This window comes from Capra hircus, chromosome 16 (genome assembly GCF_001704415.2).
Source record: "Capra hircus breed San Clemente chromosome 16, ASM170441v1, whole genome shotgun sequence".
In the NCBI taxonomy this organism is placed as follows: domain Eukaryota; kingdom Metazoa; phylum Chordata; class Mammalia; order Artiodactyla; family Bovidae; genus Capra; species Capra hircus.
In genome coordinates, this window is record NC_030823.1 from 56,500,155 (window position 1) to 56,523,300 (window position 23,146).

The 23,146-nt window shown below is 40.8% G+C and overlaps 1 protein-coding gene across 1 annotated transcript in view; it reads left to right on the forward strand.

Moving 5' to 3' along the window:
• The window catches only part of PAPPA2 (pappalysin 2), a 329,773-nt gene that overhangs the window by 252,233 nt on the left and 54,394 nt on the right, over positions 1-23,146 (forward strand). Inside the window, exons 17-19 of the mRNA XM_005690911.3 lie at positions 18,154-18,322; positions 19,693-19,828; positions 22,452-22,561. Coding sequence (XP_005690968.2) covers positions 18,154-18,322; positions 19,693-19,828; positions 22,452-22,561 — 415 coding nt within the window. The remainder of the gene's footprint in view (positions 1-18,153; positions 18,323-19,692; positions 19,829-22,451; positions 22,562-23,146) is intronic.

Consider the following 23,146-nt stretch of genomic DNA (forward strand, 5'->3'; position numbering starts at 1 on the left):
ACACCTGAAACTAACATAGCATTGTAAATCAACTGTAGTTCAAAAAAAAAAAAAAACCTCAAATATATATTTATTTATTTACTAGAAAGAAAAACATCCCAGCAAAATGTCAAGACCATGGGCAAGCGACAGGACTCTGGGAGATTTTTTGGTCTTCTGATTTGAGGTTCTTTTAATAAATAATCATATTTTATAATAAATAAAATAAAAGGAACTCCTCCACCTTTACCCTGGATCCCGTAACCATTCTCAAACATTTCCCTCAACCTCTTCACCTTCCTCTTTCCTGCAGCTGAAGCCTCTCTCTTCCTCACGCCAGGTTACTTCTCTTTAATTATGCTCAGGTCTCTCCTACATTAAAACTCAAACAAGCAGAGCCTTTTCTTGACCCATGTTTCTCTCCAGCTATCACAGCTCCTCCCTCCCTTATGAAATGTGTCAGAAAAGTCATTTGTATTCACCATCCCCATCTTATAGTTTTTTCTCTCCTTCACATTTTGCCACTCAGTTTTCCATTTCCATCTCTCCACTAAAGCTGAGGGTGCCATGAACATCGCTGCCAAATGAAGGGACTCTTCTTGGACCTAATGTGGTGTTAGTTGCTCCAACTAACACATGTCCAGCTCTTTATGACCCCATGGACTGTAGCCCATCAGGCTTCTCTGTCCATAGAATTCTCCAGGCTAGAACACTGGAGTGGGTCGCCGTTCCCTTCTCTAGGGGATCTTCCTGACCCAGAGATTGAAACTGGGTCTCCTGTATTACTGGTAGATTCTTTACCATCTGAGACACCAGGGACCTAATGTTATGTGGGAATATTTGGCTTATGTTGTAATCACCCTGTGAGATAAAATGGATCCTCCCACCCAAATTTGGTTTGGCTATGGAAAGTAATGATGCCGCACATACATAGACCAAGAGAGTATTAAGAGATTTGTTAGTCACATAACGAGATGTTTGGCGGAGAGAAGGGGAAAATCCCAAGTTGGTCTTCAAATTGCTTGAGTAATCAGGGAAAAGAGGCTCGTCAGGAGTTGGATAGTAGTTAGGGTGTGGGGCTTTAGTGAGGGTGTACGTGCGAGGGCTTCCCTCATAGCTCAGTTGGTAAAGAATCTTCCTGTGATGCAGGAGACCCTGGTTTGATTCCTGGGTCAGGAAGATCCCCTGGAGGAGGGACAGGCTACCCACTCCAGTATTCTTGGGCTTCCCTGGCAGCTCAGCTGGTAAAGAACCTGCCTGCTATGTGGGAGACCTGGGTTCAGTCCCTGGGTTGGGAGGATCCCTGGAGAAGGGAAAGGCTACCCACTCCAGTATTTTGGCCTGGAGAATTCCATGGACACTATAGTCCCTGGGGTCACAGACTTGCACATGACTGAGCGACTTCCACTTTCACTTGTGCTTGTGAACAGGACCCGGTATGGTTTGAGCTTTATGCTGAGGCCAAAAGAGGAGGCACCCAGGCTTTCTTATAAGCTTGCTCGGAGGTGGGAGATGGTAGGGCTCGGATGCTGTCAAGAGTCAAACATCAAAGATGGAGTGTGGCTCTTCAGTAAAACACACGTGTCTGAGCCCTCCTTGAGTCTTCTTCCTTGATTCTGCTCTATGTCACTCCCTTGATTTTCCTCTTCTCTGCCTCTTCTCAATTTCCTTTTCTGGCTTTTCCTCCACTGCCCATGGCGTCAATGTTGGTGTTTCTCTGAATTCACTCTTCTCTTGTGTTCTGCATACATGTCTGACCTGAAGCTCGTTTACCCCAATGGCCTCCACTACCTTCCACATACTCATGACCTTTAAACCCACATCTGCTATCTAATCTCTTCGCATAAGGGCTATAATACTCATTAGGACAATTGCCTGCAGATAAAGCCACTTGCATATCTGAAATGCATTTCAAACTCTCCCTATATAAAACAGAGCCTATTATAAACTCTTTCAAATCTGTACATCCTTCTGTGTTCCACGTGGTTGGATACGTCAGGTGAGAGATCTGCATATAACCTGAGACACATTTTTTTTAATCCATATATGGCTTTATTATTTTTTTTTATAAAGTGTTATGGAAAGAACACATCTGAATACATTCTATTGGTGATGACACTTGAACAATACTCACAAAACATAACTCTTCTTGAGTAACTAATAATGATCAGAGACTATAATTGTACACTGTTGAGAAATATCGAGCAACTAGAGGACAATTGCTCTACAATATTGTGTGGCCTCTGCCATATGGCAACACAAATTGGCCTGAGACTCTTAAACATCTTTCTCCCTCAGTCAAATCAGTCATCAGCGTCCATCAAATGGCATTTTCTTATTGACTCTTGGCCATTTCTCCTCACCCTGTTGCCACTTCTGTATGACAAATCACTATCCTTTGTCATGCATGAACTGAGCTTTCTGACTCCAGTCTTTCCCCCTTCAATACATTCACTACTTTGCAGTAATAGCAATCTTCAACAAATTTCAACCCAGTTATAGTATTCCCCTTATATAAAACTAAATGAAAAAATAAAAAATAAAAAAAATAAATGACCAGCCTTTCTGCTATTTCATCTAAGACACTAAAAAAGCTTAAAATTAAAAATATTTTCAATGTCTTGCATTATCTTGCTGGGCCCGGCTTACCTCTCCAGGGTCATAACTATCTTCCCTGGGAGATCACTTCCCTCCAACTATTACAAAACCTTCTGTAGTGTGGGTTCTAATGCTCTGGGTTTCTTTTGCTTCTTTATATGCACCATAGCTTGCATGCCTCTGGGCTTTCAAACGTGCTATTCCTTCTGGTCTGAGCTCTCCCCAGCAGTGGCCTTTTGCTTGACTACCTCTTGCATGCGTGTGTGCAAGGACTCCGGCAGGAATACTGGAGTGAGTTGCCATGCCCTTCTCCAGGGGATCTTCCTGTCCCAGGGATCGAACTTGTGTCTCTCTGTCTCCTGCATTGGCAGGGAGATTCTCCACCACTAGCCTTACTGTCCCATTTTTAAGATTGGTGTGATTTTTATTTCCAGGGCCTTCCAGATCTCCCCAGTCTGTAGGAAGTGTCCCTCCCGTGGTTTCCCACTGCAGAGAAGACTTCGCTGACAGCATCATTTATTTCACTGAGTAAAAGTGGTTTGATTACCTGTTCATTAGACCGTGGATATTTGTTTAGCGTCATGTGGCCAGTGGCTTCTACATTTATTGATAGGTACTCAGTAAACACTTTCTAAATGGATGAAAGGACTGCCTTATTAGAAATTCATGGTAGAATTTTAATGTTAAATTTGATGCTAAAATGGTGAAGGGAAGTTTTTTTTTTTTTTCCTTATGAGGGGTGGAAATTTCTATTTCAAGTGCTTTAGAGTGAAAGAAACCCTTAAAACTATTGTCTGTTTTTTTTTCTTTTTCCTAGCAATTTGTCTCAGCAACATAGAAGGAATAATCATTCTTTAGAGATAGTTTTAATTTCATTCATTTAACTAACATTTAAACTTGTTTGGCAAACTCTGCAGAAGGAGTTGGTGGTAACAGAAAAGGGGTTAGATCTCTCAACAAGCTCACCAGAACAGTGGTTCTCATACCTGGCTGTTAGCATCAGCTGGGGCAAGTTCAAACACCTCAGTGCTTTGCATTAATCTTCTGCAAAGCACCTAAGTCACTCCAAAGTGCAGCCAAAATGAGGAAGCACAATCTAGAAGCAAGAACCTTTCTTCATGTAAGAACAATATCAGTCATGGGACTTATACTTTCCTAAAAATATCCAGAGTAACACTTTCTTTTCTCAAAATTATTGTAGCAGCACTTTTGCATGCTAGATTTCACATGTCTCTTTGGGTTTATTTATTTTTGGAGTTAATAGAGAAAATACAAACAATGGTAACTCCAAAGAAATGGTCAAGTTAGAGAGTTTGGGGAGTTCTTTCTTGCTCATATTTTATAACATACACACACACACACACACACATCCTTCTTTTCATCCCATGCGATTTGCTTTCACATACATATTATCGTTAATCACATTTATCAGGTTAATGTTTCATTAACCCAACTTCCCAGGAAGCTAAAATAAATGTGCTTGACTTATATTTTATCAAAAAGACCATATTCTATTCTCCCTTATCTTTCGCTCCAGTGGTTACCTTTTTCTCATTAGTTGCTATCTTTATGTGTGAAGTTTAGATTAACCCCATTAGGGCCCACAATTAATTGAAATTAGAAATTATCCCAGCCTTCTAAGTTAGACAGCCTTACCCTCTATAAGTTAGTCATTCACCAAGATGCCATCTGAAAGGCAGTGTCATAGTAAGATCTTTTTAAGAGTAATTGTAAATAACCATCTTTCTGAGGGTCACTTTTCCAGTGAACATAAATCTACTGAAGGTCTATAAACACAAACATAGGTTCAGACTCAACACTGTAAAAAGGCCTCATGTTGTGCTTACACATTGTTTGACAGTGTTTGGTTGTTAATACCTTCAGTGAGGTTTGTCTGATCTGATTTGGGAGAAGAGTGGGAGAGGGCTTTATAGTTACATATGTGTACTTGACCCATCTCTACACACATAGGGAGATTGTTTAGTGTGGCAGAGAGTTAAAAAGCATAAGGTCTTGACTCTGTTCTATTGGGTTAATGATGATGATGACAGTGATAATTCATCACTGTATGCTATATGAAGCACTTTACATACATTACCTCATTTATTTCTTATGACACTGATAAATCTTATTATATAATAAAATAATAGTATAATGTAGGATAACATACTATGATATGATAATATACAACTTGAAATAATAATAGTAATACATTTAATTTAATAATTTATATTAATACTTATACTTAATGTAATACTTAATATAGTATTATAATACTATAATTTAATAATAAATACATTATTATCCCCTCTTTCAGAGATTCAGAGTATTGTTAATCAGCCATCCCATGATCACTCAACCAATATATGATGTTAAGCTCACTCTAACACCAAAGCCCATGCTCTTGGCTAACAACACTTTTGATCTTGAGTAAATTACATTTCTCTGAGGCTCTTTTTTCTACCTCTGCAAAATAATGGAAAATCTTGAGTGACTTTAAGCTCTATAAGTCTCCCTCAACAGAATCAATGAGGAGAGTTAAAACTCAGGTACAATACCAGTGAGAGAAGTGGTACATGAGATTTGTTACCACCAGGAAAAAAAGAAGCAGGGTTACATATAAACACAGACACTACACAGACATGATCTTACTATGCATACTTAAGGTACTACTTGGAGAGATTCTGATCTAGATGAATAGCCAAGGTTTTATTCTCTTTCTTTTGGTGGGTTTTGGTGAATTGTTCTCCATTCACACCTACGAGGGTGAGTTCTAGATCTTTTTTGAAGGCAGAATATTGCAAACATTTATTAAGATTTCTAGAATTGAGTTTAAAGATTAAGCAAGTCTCTAAAACTTCTAAAGAAGAAAATTTAGTCAGTTCTTAGAAGATTTTCCCTTGTGCAAGATTTCTCTCTTGGCTTAGTGCATGCATGCATGCCAAGTCACTTCAGTTGTATCTGACTCTTTGCAACCCTATGGACTGTAGCCCTCCAGGCTCCTCTGTCCATGGGGATTCTCCAGAAGAGATTGTATTAGAGTGGGTTGCCATGCCCTCCTTCAGGGGTTCTTCCCAACCCAGGGCTTGAACCTGCATCTCTTACGTCTCCTCCATTGGCCGGCATGTTCTTTACCACTAGCACCACTTGGGAAGTCCCTTGGCTTAGTAGTAATAGTTAATTACACAGGTTCTGAGGTTAGTGAGATCTAAATGTGCATCCCCACTCTTCTATTTATTAGCTCTTTGATCTTGGGAAAGTCATTGATCTCTATCAAACATGACTATTTTTATTTACCAAATGATAATAAGAAAGAAGGATACTTACAAATTTTTACAAGGATTGAATGAGACAATAGACAGATGAACCGAGCACAGTTCTTAGTCTTGTTCAGCTTCAAGTCAGCCATGATGCTGTTTATCAGCATCATCATCTCCAACAGGTTACTGCTCCTTGTAAAATGACTGTTGCTTTTGGTGTGTTTAGTGGGTAATCTTCTTTAGCCAGGAATCTACTCAGCTACCTTTTTTATCCGGGGCTATCATCTCCCATTCTGTGGTTGGTTTCTATGCCCCAGAAAAACAAGATAGAGACCAGAAAGACTGAAAGTGGCATTCCAAATGGGAAGTAGAGGTCTTCAGTTACAGGGTGGTAAGGGAGTACATTGACCCTGCATGAAGGAAAAAACACACATCAAAACAGAATGTTCATTAAATTAAGAAAAGTGCTTGTACTTCCCTCCACCAGCCAGAACCCCCTCTGAATGTTTCATCTCATCCCACTATGAGTTATCCAAACACTACAGTGGCTTCAAGTGGACCATGAAAAGGAAAAAGGGGGATGTGGCAAAAAGGAAACGGAAATTAGATCAACGAAATACAGGTGGACACACTTCAAAAATTAGGGTGGGCAAATACAGTCAAGCTGGTCTCAGAGGAGAAGGGAAGGGCATGTCCTTAGAGATATTGCCTAAATTTTTAGGCTCTTTTGATCTTATTGAACCATAGCTTGATTCTCTGAGGTTCAATTGATTTTATTCTACCATTGGGAGGGAGAGAAAGTCTTGGCAAATGAAATGAAATGCTCAGTTAAGGCAAATGCTAGAAACCTTAAGTACCCTGGATTTGTAATTTTTAACATTCAGTAAAATAATATACTTAAGTTTTTAAGCTCTTTGTCCTAACGTCTTGCATATACATACATGACTAGATACTGAAGTGAAAAAACCTATGTATATAAAGACACACATGCTAGCCGTGATTTGCCAATTAATGGGTCACACTGTAATCTTTGTGTACAACCATGCATCTGTGAGAAACAGAAATTTGTTTTCTTTCCATTAAGACATTGTCTGGCTTTTTAATTAGTGTTTATAGTAAATACATTCAAAGTTTATCCTTGGAATGCTCAATTCTTTTGCCATTGTAGGATATTGTGAGCTTCAGGCTAATTTATTACAGCCTCCTTTGGCACAAAAGTGACTGAACCTCTGCTCCAAGCCTTGGACACTCTCATACACACCTGGGTACAGGCCAGCTCGCTGCTGTAGGCTTCACAGGCTCAGGCAATTGGCATGCAGTCTTCACTTTGAACACAGCATTTGTTGAACTTAAAAATTTCCCTGTGACCTTCAATCCCAGACTAGGGAGAGTCTTATTGTAAAAGCTGCCCTTTCTCTTCTGATATTATATTGACCACTGATTTCTCTATTCATCAGGAAAAATAACTTTAAAAATCTAGTAAGAATAAGTGCTGGGTTGTTAACTAAAGGCCAATAGGTTCTTCAACCCAGAATTTCTCTCCCCGATGCCCTTGCTACACTTCCTTTTTGCTTCTCCATCCAGTCTCGGGCTCCTGCCAAGTCCTTCTTCAGCATAGTGGGTGAGCATTTTGATTGTGAGCTTGGCTTTGTTCTTAAGGGTCAGGTCAGGCCCAGCTAATTTATGAACTGTCTCCTGAAGGATTCTGGGTGGGACAAAAATCTGAAGAATTAAGTAGGGTGGAAAGACTGAGCAGAATGTTAACATTCCACATTTTAATCACATACACACAGGGAAAGGGTGGAGAGCTTGGTCATCTGAGCTAATAATTTCCCTGGCTTGTTGAGCCTTGTATGTGCCAGTCATTGGACTACATGCTATCTATACACTAACTTACAAAATCTTCTAGTGACCCTGTAAGGAAGCTCTTATCCCCATTTTTCAGATAGGAAAACTGAGAGAAGAAAATGTCAGCGAGTCAGGAAGGGCTACAGCTGGGCTTTGAGCGTTAGTTTCCTGACTTTGTTGTCTGCTCTTAACCACACTGCATGGCATCTTTCTGTTGGGAATTACTCAGTGTGGTCACTAACAGCCTGCTGAAGGCCACTATGACATCTGACTCCTTCTTTTCAGTCAGGAAAAGCTGGCCAATATTAATCAGCCTTTCCATTCCAGCCCACATGAGACGGATGAGGCAAATTCAGGGTCTACCTGTGTGAATTCTGAAGTCATGATGTAGGTCACAACTTGCCAGACATTCTGATAACTCACTAATACACTCAGGTCTCATCACTGCCGTGGCTTCTGGGCAAGAGCCCTGTCAGGAACTTTGTTTCTGGGAGACCAACAGGGATGGGCAGAGATGGGGTCATGAACTCCCAGGTGAGGGTGTGGATGTGTGTACATTCTGTGAGCACTTTTCATCAGGCCTGTCTGTGTGTTGGACTGACCAGGAATAGGAATAGAACAGCACCTAGAAGGAGAATCCTTCAACAAGAAGCATTATGAAGACAGCTGAAGGATTTCTTATGGATGAGAGAACCCACCCTCTGAAATGGAATCCATATAATTTGCAGCTCTTTTCTGCCAGACTTTTATCCCACCCAGGCTCTCTTCTTCCTGCCCTGCCTCTTCCCCACAGAGGCTGCATATATGCCTTCTTTTCCATTTACACATTAGACCCAAGCTTGAAACACAAGCTACCTTTCACATCACCGGCTCCTGCGTGCACTGCTCCTTCTGTGTGCCGGGCCTTTCTCCTTCTCTAACAAACCCATCTTTAAGTGATCCCTTCCTGAGAGCCTTCCTTCTGTTTCTCTTCGGGGTCCCACAGTTTGGTCTTCTGGCCTTATTATAGTATTAATATTTGTTTCTACAATAGCAGGACCTAATGCAATACATAGCACATACTAGTCCTTAATGAATATTTGTTGACTGAACATCAGTTCAGTTCAGTCGCTCAGTCGTGTCCGACTCTTTGCGAACCCATGAATCGCAGCACGCCAGGCCTCCCTGTCCATCACCAGCTCCCAGAGTTCACCCAAACTCATGTGCATCAAGTCAGTGATACCATCCAGCCATCTCATCCTCTGTCATCCCCTTCTCCTCCTGCCCCCAATCCCTCCCAGCATCAAGGTCTTTTCCAATGAGTCAACTCTTCGCATGAGGTGGCCAAAGTATTGGAGTTTCAGCCTCAGCATCAGTCCTTCTAATGAACACCCAGGACTGAGCTCCTTTAGGATAGACTTGTTGGATCTCCTTGCAGTCCAAGGGACTCTGAAGAGTCTTCTCCAGCACCACAGTTCAAAAGCATCAATTCTTCAGCACTCAGCTTTCTTCACAGACTGAACATATGAATGGACAAATACAGGCATACCTCATTGTATTGCTGTTTGCTTTATTATGCTTTGTAGATAATTGTGTTTGTTTTACAAATTTAATGTTTGTGATAACCCTGTATTAAGCATTGAGCAAGTTTATTGGTACCATTTTTCTAACAGCATTTCCTCATTTCATGTCTCTACATCACATTTTAGTAATTCTTGCAATGTTTCAAATCTTCCACCAGCAAAAGATTATGACTCACTAAAGGTTTTGATGATGGTTAGTATTTTTTAGCAATAAAGCATTTTTAAATTAATATATGTACATTTTAAAATATAAAGCTATTGCACACTTAATAGATTATAGTATAGTGTAAACATAACTTTCATATGTACTAGGAAAACAACAAATGCCTATGACTTATTTTACTGTGATATTCACTTTATTGCAGTGGTCTGGAACTAAACCCACAATATCTTCAAGGTATGCCTGTGACTGAATGACAAAAAAACAATGAAATCAAGAGATTCCTATTTAATGTTCCCATGTTTTAGGCTCAGTTCATCACTGCATTTCAGGGTAATCACTAACTCTTCAAACACACACTGAAGGGAATAGATACAGAATTCTGAGGAATAATTTTAATAGTTATTATAAATGTTTGGCTTTAAATTGCATGCATTGGAGAAACCTCAGGATGTTTTTAGATCTGGAGGTAACCTGAGGAGATTTAGTAGGAAGATAGCTGTCAGCTGTGTGAAGAATGCATGCGAGGCGCCAAGAAACTCGTAGAAAAGAGGTTAAGTGGGGGCCATTGAACTTGATCCCTGGGTCAGGAAGATCCCCTGGAGTAGGAAATGGCAAACCATTCCTGTATTCTTGCCTGGAAAACCTTATGGACAGAGGAGCCTGGCAGGCTACAGTCCATGGGGTCAGAAAGAGTCAGACATGACTGATCTGCACACACACACACACACACACACACACACATACACACACACACTGAACTTGAAGTGAGAGAGGCTAAAGGTTGGACAGTTTAGGCAGTGGTAGTGAGGGATGAAGAAGGGGCCCCAAACTTGAGGTAGGGGATCAGATTTAGGGGCAGGACATTATTGCATCTGCTAATTTGGAGACCTGAGAGTTCATAGCAGGAAATCCAAAGATAGAAGTAAGGGGTGGGACTTCAAAGGAGACTGGTGACCATATGATTGTAGGGGTCAGCAGATGGCTCATTCTCACAGAGAAGCTCTATTTTACGTGGAAGAGGAGCTTTGTAAGTTACAGGCACTTTAATGAGTCAGGGAAGAGTGAAAGGTCAAAGCCCATGTGTCCAGTGTGCTGGCTCTGCTGAACTGTTTCTCATTTAGTCGAGTGGGCTGGGGCTGGATTTCAGGCGGCCTGGTGTGAGAGAGGACAGGACAACTGCGATCGGCTGTGGACTAGCCATGCCTGGAGCTGCTGCTCTCCGTTTAGGATGTTGGCTTGAGAAACCAGGTCTGCAGTTTGTTAATAAAGCTGGCCTGGTGTTTGGAAGCGCTGATGGTTCTGTCTAGGGTGGGGTAGAGGACCAGAGGACCATGTCTTTTGAAATGGTCTAGAAGGCTAATTATTAAACTTTAATGAGAATAGAAATCACTTGGAGACTTTGTTAAAATGCAGATTCTGAGTGAGTCTGAATGGAGCCGGAGATTCTGCATTTGAAAAAGGCTCCCTGGTGATTTCAGTGCTGCTGTTCTGCAACCACACTCAGACAGGCGAGGATATTCTCAGTGAAGACTTTTTCTAATTTTAACCCCCAAATGGACCATGTGCCCTGTAAAACATTGGGCCAATTAACACTTCGGTTTCCTAACCTATGTAATGCAAAGAGTGACCCGGTTATTCCTCGCTCTTACATTTCCTTTTTCAGGATATTCTGCGTGGGGGGACTTTGAGATACTTGATGCAAAGGCACAAAGGAAAGGGAGGTAATTTATGTGCAGCTCCAATTCTAGTAACACTAGTGCTTCCATACTATGACTTAAGGATTGGCATCACAGACCCTGGTATGGGCATACCTCAGAAATAGCTGGGATTTGGTTCTAGACCACTGCAATAAATCAAATATTGTAATAAAGCAAGTCACACAAATTTTTTTGGTTTCCCAATGCGCATAAAAGTTGTGTTTACACAATACTGTAGTCTCTTAAGTGTGCCATAGCATTATGTCTTAAAAACCAATGTACATAATTTAAAAATACTTTATTGCTAAAAAAAAAAATGCTAACCATCATTTGCCAACATAGAGTTGCCAGAAACCTTCAGTTTGTAAAAACTGTAATATCTATGAAGTGCAGTAAACAAAGAACAACAAAATGAGGCACACCTGTACTGATCCCTGCTCTGCCTTTAACCAGCTAGGTCACCTCAAGCCGGTTATTTTACTTTTCTAAACCTGCTTACTTAAGCTATAAAATAAACGTCTATACATTCACTGAACCTATGTTTATTGGCATCTGTTCCATACCAGACATTTTGCTGAAAGCTGAGGATATAACACTAAATGAGATTTTGCCCTCACCAAGCTCACAACCCAAAGGGGGAGATAGGAAAAAAAATGAAATAATTACACAGTATGCATTCGTGTAAAAATGTACAGGTGTTTTGATGAAAAGCCCAAAACATTAGAGGTATAAAATAAGGATGCTCTTGGGTGGCAAACATTCTCCTTAGATAGGAAGACAAGCCCGCCATGGAAAGAAAAAAAAAGAAAAGCATCAGAATTAGAGAGAATGGTACTAACTTCCTTTGGCAGGAAAGAGCTTGAGTTGTGCTTAGGATTCTAAGTTCATTGTGGACAAAGTGATTTGACTGGGGCATAGGATCAGTTCAGTTCAGCTGCTCAGTCGTGTTCAACTCTTGGAGATCCCATAGACTGCAACACGCCAGGCTTCCCTGTCCATCACCAACTCCTGGAGCGTGCTCAAATGCATGTCCATTGAGCCAGTGATGCCATCCAACCATCTCATCCTCTGTCGTCCACTGCTCCTCCTACCTTTACTCTTTTGCAGCATCAGGGTCTTTTCTAGTGAGTCAGTTCTTCGCATCAGGTGCCCAAAGTATTGGAGCTTCAGCTTCAGCATCAGTCCTTCCAGTGAATATTCAGGGTTGATTTCCTTTAAGATTGACTGGTTTTATCTCCTTGGTGTCCAAGGGAGTCTCAAGAGTTTTCCCCAGCACCACAGTTCAAAAGCATCAATTCTTTGGCGCTCAGCTTTCTATATGGTCCAACTCTCACATCCATACATGACTCTGGAAAAACCATAGCTTTGGCTATAAGGACCTTTGTTGGTAATGTCTCTGCTTTTTAATATGCTGTCTAGGTTTGTCATAGCTTTTCTTTGAAGGACATAGGATGAGGTCAGAAAAAGTGGGGCTAGATCATGTGGGACCACATGAACAAAAAAGTTTGGATTTTATTTTTCATGTAACAGAAGGCAATTGGAATGTCCTAAGGAGGAAAATGACATATTCTGATTTATTTATTTGTTTTTACAAAGCATCCCTCTGGCTGGTGTTTCTGGACCAGGTAGGAAGGGATCCAGAGGAGGAGTGAAGACTCTAGTTGGGAGATGAGCTAGCTAAGAAAGTGGACTAGTGCTCATGGCAGTAGAGATGCAAGGGATGTGTGGACAGATGGAGATATTTGGGAGGTAAAACTAAGAGGCCCTACTGATGGAACATGATCAAATGGGAGCTTGGGGAAAATATAAGATTGAGATGAAGTGTGAAATCAAGGATGTCTCCTACATATCAAGTTTGGGCAAGAGCATAGATGGTGGTATCATTTGTTGAGCTAGGAATGATTGGAGAAGAGCATGTGTGGAGAGAAGGGAATCAAGAATTCATGTAATGATAGATCTTATCACACAGAATGGGTCTGAGGGGAAATGCTATAGATATATATCCTTCAGTACAATGCCTAGCACTTCAATACTCAGTACTTTATTGTTTTTCTGTTAATATTATTATTACTCATGAAGGACTACTCATTGGAGACACCAGATGCCCTTGATCAGTAAAGACATGATAATTCCCTTGGACTCAATAATCATACTTTTATTTTCTCCAATGGAAAATAAATATTACTTTTGAAAACCCTGCAGTGGTGATAGAAGGATGGAATAGACTCACGTGTGCCTCGAGCAACATCAGTCAAACTTTCAGCCAAGTTTTGATTACAAGATCTTTATTTCTGGCAATGATGTAAGAAGCAGAAAGAGCACAGCTGGATTTTCAGTACTAGGTGGATACCACATGTTCTGAAAATTGGAAAAAAAGCATCTTCTGACTTGGAAATTGTGGTAATTTGTCTGGAGTAGTTAGAGGGAAAATAAATACAAACCTTCCCCTACCCCCAACCCCTCATGGTACCATTTACAGAGTAAGTTGTCTGGCTGTAACTGTCCTGTTGGGTCTTTGCTAAACATCCAGTCTTTTGGCCAGTGTTGTTAGGTGGGTGATTTTGCACTCTGATTTCTATACCTATGGTTTATTTTTACTAGCATAGGAAAGTAGCATAGATTTTAGTAGTTTGGCAACCTAACTACATATTAGACTGCTTACAAATTAAAAAATAAGGGGTGTGAGGCCAATTCCATGAAACTTAGACAATCTAGTTTTTATACAGTTCCTACATGAGTTTGATGGGCTGGTCTACAAATGTCATTTGGAAACCATTGTTCTAATGGTTGGGGTGTTACGTTATGATTGCAAAACTCTAAATTCTATCCTTGCTTTTGCCAGTGACTAGCTTGCTGTGTGGCATTGAGCAAGTCACCTCATAGTTATTAATGTGCAGTTTCCTGCCTGTAAAATGAGATGTTTTAGCCTCTCTTACTCCATCAGGATAAAGAAAATACAGAGAGCTTTGAGTCAGTAGAATATCTCAGTTGAAAGGCACCTGCACTAGATTATCAAAAAAGTCTTGGAATCTGTCCTGGTGAGGACCTGTCTGTGTGCTTTGTCTAATATCCAATACCATCCTTCTTTGAAATGCAAACTGATTCACTTCATGACATAAGAAATCTCTCTCTCCTTTTTTTAAAAATTCATACACATTATACAAAGGAGGTGGGCCATTCTGAAAAAACCAATGTTTTCATAATGATTTTATAAGTGTCAGAGACTAACCCTCAAGATCACCAAACTAGAAGAAACACAGAGGCAGCTTGGGTATCCCTTGGGATTAAATTTCTGCCTTTGCTATATAGGCTCTAGTCCTCCTCAGGGATCTACATGGAAATACAATTTTCTGAAGCTGGGAGAAATGCAACACGCCCTGAATCCCTCCTGCAATCACAGTACCTTTCTGAACAAAATGAAAAGAACCAGCCCATGGCACTCAAGTGTCAACCTCCACACCAGGGGCTCTCATTTCATAAGCCCGTATAGATATGCACCGTGGAGCTGCGAGACAGCCGGGGCTACGAAGAACGGACCAATCAGATGCTTTGGGAGAAGCCTGTGGGCGGAGCCTGAGTTGTGTCATCTGCTTGGGTGACATGCAGAAGCCAGCCCCTGTATAAGGGAGGTGAAACTGTGAGGAGAATCCTTGAGGTTGAGGGGGCATAGGAACTCTTACAAGAAGGAAAAGAGATTTCCTAGGGAATCAGGACTCTCCCAGTCTGTCCCTTGTCCTGCCTGTAGTGCCCCCTCTGGGGCACCAGTGTGAACTGTGCTGCTTCCGGCCACCACACAGACTTCTTCCTCCCTCATCACCGATAGGACAGGTGGTTTGCAGCACAGGGTTCGTCACGTTGCCTGGGTACCACCCACAACATCCAACTCACTCTTCCCCAGCCAAGTTTGATCTGTCTGCCCTCACCTCTGAGACTATTAAACTGGCAAAGAGATATATGAAATCGACATTCTTGAATAGCTCTTCACTCCGGGCAAGGAAAGGCAGGACTGTTTCCATGGTTGAAGTGTTCCAACCGATTCAGAGAAAAATACCACATGAAGTCAAAATATTGTCGTCCTAGCCAACAAAGGGTTTTCCTTCATAGCCATGCTGACATGCAAGGTTTACAGCGTTGCCTCTCCCCTGGTGTCAATGGTATCGCTTGCTCTCTGCAGCCGGGGGATGTCAGTTCAGCCGAGGTGGGGGGCGGATTTAATCTGTGGGACGTGGTAGCAAGGAGAGAGTCTCTGGGAGGATGTAAACTCTGTAGTGTGAAAAAGGAGTTGAATATCCAGTCTTGTAGAGAGACAAACAAGAGCTTCATTATAGTAAAAAGAACTGCCTGATTTCATTTATATCAAGTTCAAGCACAGGCAAAATAAATCCACGCTGATGAAAGTCAGAAGAGTATGGATTGCAGGGGTATTCAGTTGTGAAGGGAGATTTTTAGGGGGACTGGAAATTCTCTGTGTCTTGATCTGAGTGATGAGTACCCAGGTTATTCGCATGTAAAAATGTCATGAGCTGTATACCGAGTTATGCATTTTCTATATGTAATTTCTTGCTCAATGCAAAAATTTCAAATGAATCTTCTTCTTTTCTTTCTTTTTTTTTTTTTTTGGGTCACACTTACAAATGTGGCATCCAAATAAAGGACTGTTCAGTAGAGAAGAGATGTTATGGATACTCAAAGTGGATTGTAGAGCATAACATACAGGAAAACCTGACCCAGGAAGGACCATAGGATTCAGTGGCAGGCTGACGTGGGTCCAAATCCTGTCTGCAGCTTTAACTGTGGATCTTTGAGCTAGCTTTAAATCTCTCAGGCTCAGTTTTCTTCTCTGAAATGTGGATAATAATATTGACCTTTAACTGTTATTTGGGGGATTCGATGAAATAATGTGTGTAGGTACTTTGCCAAACACCTGAAATATAGCTCAAAAATAATATTTATTATTGACAGATACTAGATATATGTCCACATAAACTATGATGCTAAAGAATTCCAGTCATAAAATCAGGCTTCTTTCCTAGAATACTACTGGGGATGAAGGTATGAATATGAATCTAAATAACTGTTTAACCATAAATCAAGTACTCCTTCATGAATAGCTAAGTGGATATTGTTAAAATATGTTAAACTATTGTGGTGGATTAGTAGCTAAGTCATGTTTGACTCTTGAGACCCCATGCACTGTAGCACTCTAGGCTCCTCTGTCCATGGGGTTTTCCAGGCAAGAATACTGGAGGGCTGCCATTTCCTTCTACAGGGGATCTTCCAGACCCAGGAATTGAACCCAGGTCTCCTACATTGTAGGTGGATTCTTTACTGACTGAGATATGAGAGGAGCCCTTTAAACTATTAAAATGTATAATGTTAAACTATTAAAATTTACAATGTTAAACTATTAAAATTTATTTTAAGTACTCAAAATCAACTACATTCTGGGCTGTAGGATCTTGGTAAAATTACTGAACATCTTGGAGTAGTTTCTTTATCTATGAAATGGGAATGATAATACTACTTCAGTAGAGATATCCTGGTGATTTGGTTTACTAAAATATTTAGTGTGCTCTGCAGTGTGCTTAATGCACTGTGAGTTTTGGTTAAATAATTCAGTTTGGTAAATGTTTCATTAATGCCTAATATAAGACAGATTTTTTGTTGTTTTTGGGAATCGAAATGAAAAATAAATTTCAATTTATTCACAATCCTTGCCTTCAGGCAGCTTCCAGCCTAGTGGGAAAGACAAACATATACACATTTATAAAATAATTTGATAAATGTTATACTAATATAATATTAGAATACTGGCAAAGCATGCAGGAGGCATTGTACAGAAGTCCATTAAAAGTGTGTGAGTGAGGGCCACATTTAAATTTTCAAAGGGCATCATGATACTGGAAAATAACAATTCAAGGTCATCATGTGATTGAATCAGTGGTTGTTGTTGTTTAGTTGCTAAGGCGTGTCTGACTCTGTAACCTCATGGACTGTAGCTGGCCAGGCTCCTCTGTCCATGCGATTTCCCAGGCAAGAATACTGGAGTGGGTTGCCATTTCCTCCTCCATGGGATCTTCCTGACCCAGGGACTGAACCTGCTTCTCCTGCATTGGCAGGCAGGTTCTTTACCACTGAGCCACCAGGGAAGCCCTTGAATCAATGGACAAAGGATTATTTCTATTTTAGAATCACAAGATTATCTGACTGGGAATGTTCTGAATCAGAACTGGATGCGTTAAAACAGCAAATGGAAAGCACTTTCAGTTTGGCAATGAGTTAGGAAGGAAATGGGATGGAATTTGAAGTGGTAAGCCCTAATCCTACTGACTGTCGACTACCTCAAATGCAGTTCCTCTGGGTGCATGGGAAGGAAGGGCAGTTATTCCAGGACAGTATTGAGTCATTTCTACATTGAGAATCTGATGAAAGCTATGAATACTTTCCAAGAAAGAAAAAAAAAGCTGTCAGCAAACAAAATGGCCATAGTCATTTCCAGCAATACTCTTGCCCTTATGAAATTCAGGGTGAGAGCTTCTGTTTTAAGAAGACCCCCCACTGCTGTATCTTTTCTCCTCTCTGGAGAACCAATAAATATTGGCAGCTTCATTGATTCCATTACCGTATTCATACTGATGATCCTCAGATGATTTCTGGGTAATCCCCTGAGTGTGTGATAACCTTTGCTGTACGCCATCCTACCTGGTATTTCCCAGTGCACTTAAGTGTGAGACTGCTCCAAGATGACAACCTTAGAGAAAACCCAACTGCAAAATCTAGATGCTGCATAGGTAGTTAACAAGGTCTCTGGAGAGGAATATACCAATATTACTACATAGCAGCTAATGCAATCACTGCCGTAAAGTGCGTTATTACTATTTTTCCTTCCGTGGCTTAGAAATTAGGATGAAGAGGTAAGACACTGGGTTAACAAGAACCAACTGCTCCCGTCTATTGGCTAATCCCTGTCCATGTTGCTGAGGGTCCCGACTTCTCCCATAACCTCCTTGAGGATTCTGATGGACCGTTTTGTTTTGTCTTGTTAGCAAGTCCCTGAAGATCCAGTGCCTGGAGAGTGGAATCTGGGAGCAAGGCAGCTGTGTCCCAGTGGTGTGCGAGCCCCCCTCCCCTGTCTTTGAAGGCATGTATGAATGCACCAATGGCTTTGAGCTCGACAGCCAGTGTTTTATCAACTGTAACCAGGAAAGTAAAAGGGTAAGGATGACTTGAACTTTATTTTGGATCAGGCTGTGCTCCAATCTTGGTGACCAATCCGAGAATGTTGAATAAAATAAACGAATGGCAACAGGCAGGGCCTAAGTTGGGATTCTAACCAGAGATGTTGATATCATTTAATAGGAAATTAAGAAGACACCACATTCTTGGAATAGTCTCTCCTCTTGGACAAGAAGAACAACCTGATAGGTTAGATACCTGGGTAAACTGCAAAAAGGCTCAGATTCTGATTTGGCAATATGATTTCCCCCAAACTAACTTGGCTAGAAATGCTGGTATCATACTTTTAATAGAAAACAGTCTTGAACAGAAACACAAATTCCTCAGCAAAGGCAAAGCTGAAAGCACTGTTGGACTGTTGTTCTCCCTAGGATTTTGGCGCAAGAGGTCTCAAACAAAAACCACAGTCTTATCTTGGTTATGCAACTAAAATCAATTTTATTTTAGAAGCTTTTCAAGTACCCTACACAAACCCAAGAAAGGAAGTTAAGCAGACTTCCTAAGCAGAGATCAGTGACCTTGCCTTCTCTCCTGGCACATGCCTTTATCTCAATGTTCAGTACTCCAAGGTAAAGGCCACAGGACGCATGTGAAAAGAATACTCCATGAAATGAGTCCCCTGGGAAATCAAGCACACCTGCTTGCACTAATTGTTTAAGGGCTCAAGGAGTTTGCCAGATGAAGGGAGAGTTTATCTGTAATTCTAAAATCTTATTTTCTTGGGCTTTGTGAGTTAGTGCTATTCTCTATGTTCTGCATATAAGATACTTGGTGATTACTGGGGACATGAAGCCAAGAGTTATGCAAACAAGCACACATGTAGAGAAAGGGAATAGAACTTTGATGAGATGAAAAGCAGCTATGACGTGTCCATTCAAGCAGACAGAAAAGCAAAAAGCACCTTCAGAAAAATTATGAATTAGTCCCACTGGCTCAAACTCATCTTGCAAAAACTCTGACATTTGCCACAAGCAGCATTTCTGGGAGAGTATGAATGGTTCAATGCAAAAACGACACTATCTGGGAAAAAAATTTTCCCAAAGCTATCTCAGAATACATGAGTCACATTTGGTGGCTTACTGTAGCCTTATATCCAAAGGAAAACACACTGTTAATGATTTTCTAATGACAAAATTATTCATGATTCCTTCACATCAAAACAGCAAAAAACTTGTCTTGACATTTTTGGGGAAAAGTCGATAGCAACATAGTTTATTATCTCAATAATGTCTTTTAGTCTAGGTTCTACAATCGGAGAACACTACCGTTTAAGCAGACCACTTTTGCCCACACCCTAAAAGAAGTTAGCAAAACTATGATGTCCATGTTTTCAACTTTTGATATTCTAGCTTCCCATCCGCTGCACGAAGGAGGGACGGTGGAGCGAGGAGTTCAAGTTATGTGAGAACCTGCGAGGGGAATGCCCACCACCCACCTCAGACCCCAAATTTGTGGAGTACAAGTGTGAGCAAGGACACGGGATAGGTATGTTTGGAAAGAGATGCTGATTTCTGCTCCTAAGTAATCCTTCTATTAGGCCTGGCTGGGTCTTAGATCAGCTCTGTCATTCTGCCTGAAGAGTGGACAGAAATCCAAGTTGACTTTTAGCTGCTTCAGTTAAAATGAAATGTATGACATTTTTTCCCCCCACTCCTCCACACACATGTAATCGTGTAATCGCTGCTGAGCTATTTGTGTAGTGTTTGGTCGTGTTACCTGGTACAGCCTGAAAATGGATTGATTTTTTGGTAGGAGTTGCAGTTCAAAGAGGAAAAGTGGGAATGTGTAGCCACATCCCACACATGCACTGGACACCTGCTTCATACTCTCTGCTGCTATACCTTGAGCAGAGAGTTCCCACAAGGAACAATTTGAGATTGTCTTTGCTTGCCTGGGTCAGCAGCCATTCTTTCTCTATGGTGAACCTGGCTCCAGAACCTAGGGACAACTTTTCTTTTTTAACTGGGGGATAGTTGTTTTACAATGTGTTAGTTTCTGCTGCACAGTGAAGTGAATAAGCTATATGTATGCGTATATTCACCCCCTCTTGGACCTCCTCCCACCCCCCACCCCACCTATCTAGGTCATCACAGAACACCAAGCTGAACTCCCTGTGTTATGCAGCAGGTTCCCACTGGCTATCTGTTTTACACATGGTAGTGTATAAATGTCAATGCTCCTCTCTCAACTCATCCCACCATTCATTTGCCCCTTGTGTCCACATGTATATTCTCTATGTCTGTGTCTCTATTCCTGCCCTGCAAATAGGTTCATCTGTACCATTTTTCTAGATTCCATATATACATATTCAGTTCAGTTCAGTTCAGTTCAGTCACTCAGTTGTGTCCAACTCTTCATGACCCCATGAACTGCAGCACGCCAGGCCTCCCTGTCCATCACCAACTCCCGGAGTCCACCCAAACCCATGTCCATTGAGTCGGTAATGCCAATCAACCATCTCATCCTCTGTTGTCCCCTTCTCCTCCTGCCTTCAGTCTTTCCCAGCATCAGGGTCTTTTCCAGTGATATATGTATTAATATACAATATTTGTTTTTCTCTTTCTGACTTACTACACTCTGTATGACAGTCTCTAGGTAGATCCATGTCTCTACAAATGACTCAATTTCTTTCCTTTCTATGGCTAAATAATATTCCATTGTATATACGTGCTACATCTTCTTTATCCATTCATCTGTTGATAGACATTTAGGTTGCTTCCATGTCCTGGATATTGTAAATACTGCTGTATGAACATCGGGGCGCATATGTCTTTTGAATTATGAAGTAAGTGAAGTTAAAAGTCTGTGTGGCCAGGGATAATTTAAAGTGAAATTAACTCAAATTGGCTCTGTCTGAACTTAAGCATCATAGAAAAGAGATCCTGTTTGTGGAAAAACTGTTGAGACTAACCCTAGGTTTTTAATTGCATGAGCAAGGAGTAATTTTCCAAGTCATTCTAACATGTGTAATGCCAGTAAATAAAACTTGAATTAATGAGAATGCTTGTTAGTTTCTGAGACTGTTCTTTACCATCTTCAATTTGCTGTTTGCACTGAGAAATCTTGTGGCCAGACAAGGAGTAGTAGGGTGCTGAGACTGCTTCTCACGTGGTGCCTCAGGAGAAAATTCTTATATCCCCACCCTCTAATTTCTACATTAATGTATCATACACTCACATGTGTAGAATCCTTAAGATTCATGTAATTCTTCGAGTTATACCAGTCAGTGTAAAACAGGAATAGAGATAACACTGTAAAGAAACTTGGAGATCATAAAATCTTTAGATGAGGAAATTGAGAACCTTGAGAGTCTGCCTTCTTTGAATAGAATTTTAGAAGATACTCAGGCTTCATGTACAAAGAAATAGAGTGGGATTTTCCTTTGAAAGGCCACCACAGGACCAAAATCTCTGCTTTTGATTTCTCCTCATTTCCTCTTTTAAGCAGTAGGTTTCTTGGCTACCAGAGTAATGATCTTCAGTGTTGCAGGCATTATAAATCCACCTTCATGATTTGTGGGTCATTTTCTCCCCAGTTAGTAAAGTTTTTAGATAATAGATCCTGCAATTATCAGCTTCAGGAAATCATATAAGCAGAAATGCTATTAAAAGTACTTAAAAGGCATCAACCGATCAGTATAGACCTTAGCTGGCCAGAGTCCTGGAGTGGGGTCTCAGAGGTCTGCAGAGCAGGAATTAAATCTTTTATTGCTGGGTCATACAGAGATTTCAGGGATTCTAGAGGAAGGGGTATATGTGACCAGAAAGGGGAAGAGCACTTCCAAGTGCAGTGGTTCTTTACTGGTGAGTGTAGGAGCATCCCTACAGGTGCATAGTCAAAGAGTATCAGCCTTGCCGGTGACCATGTTAATGAGGTGGTCTACAATGTAGAATGATGGACTCTGTGGACATGAATTTGAGTAGACTCCCAGGAGACACTGGAGGACAGGGAAGCGTGGTGTGCTGCAGTCCATGATGTTGCAAAGAGTCAGACATGACTTAGCAACTGAACAACAACACAATGTAGAAAGCAATTGTTTTTGAAAAACAAAGCTAATGATTCCAAGATGTGAAGTTCAAGTGTCTGTTGTAAATTTCTGTTCCTTCAGGTGCAGTGTGTTCCCCGTTGTGTATCGTCCTCCCTAGTGATCCTGTAATCCTTCCTGAGAATGTCACTACTGACACTCTGGAGCACTGGATGGAACCCGTCAGAGTACAGGTGAGGAAAGAGTCATTTTTATATGCTAAGGAGGTAAGACACTAAGCAATTCTCAACTGGCGGCATATTCCCGGGTGTAATTTCAGAGGCTTTCAAAGCATCCTTAGAGTGAACAACAGCATGGATCATTCCTAGAGAGAAGAACTGAAAATAAATAAGAAAAGAGAAAAGCTTGAAAAAAGATGACCCATATCCAAAGGAAAGTTTAAAAGAATATAGAAGGATGACCAAGAGGCATAAAGTATGATAATACAGGAAGGAAATTTAAAGAGAAAATTACCACTAATTAAAAAAAAAAAGATTGTAAATCAATTCTATTCCAATAAAAAGCTTTTTAAAAAATAGAACAGCAAAAATATAAGATAAACCAAAATTATGAATAAAGAGAAGAGTAGAGAGGAAAAGATAAAACAATGAAAAAAAACTGAAAACAGGGAAAGAATGATGAAAGGAAGTAAGAGAAGATGACTTTATTTATTTAATTCATTTTATTTTTTAATGGCTGTGCTGGGTCTTCAGTGCTGTGCACGGGCTTTCTCTAGTTGTGGTTCGTGGACTCCAAGGTGCACAGGATTAAGCAATGGC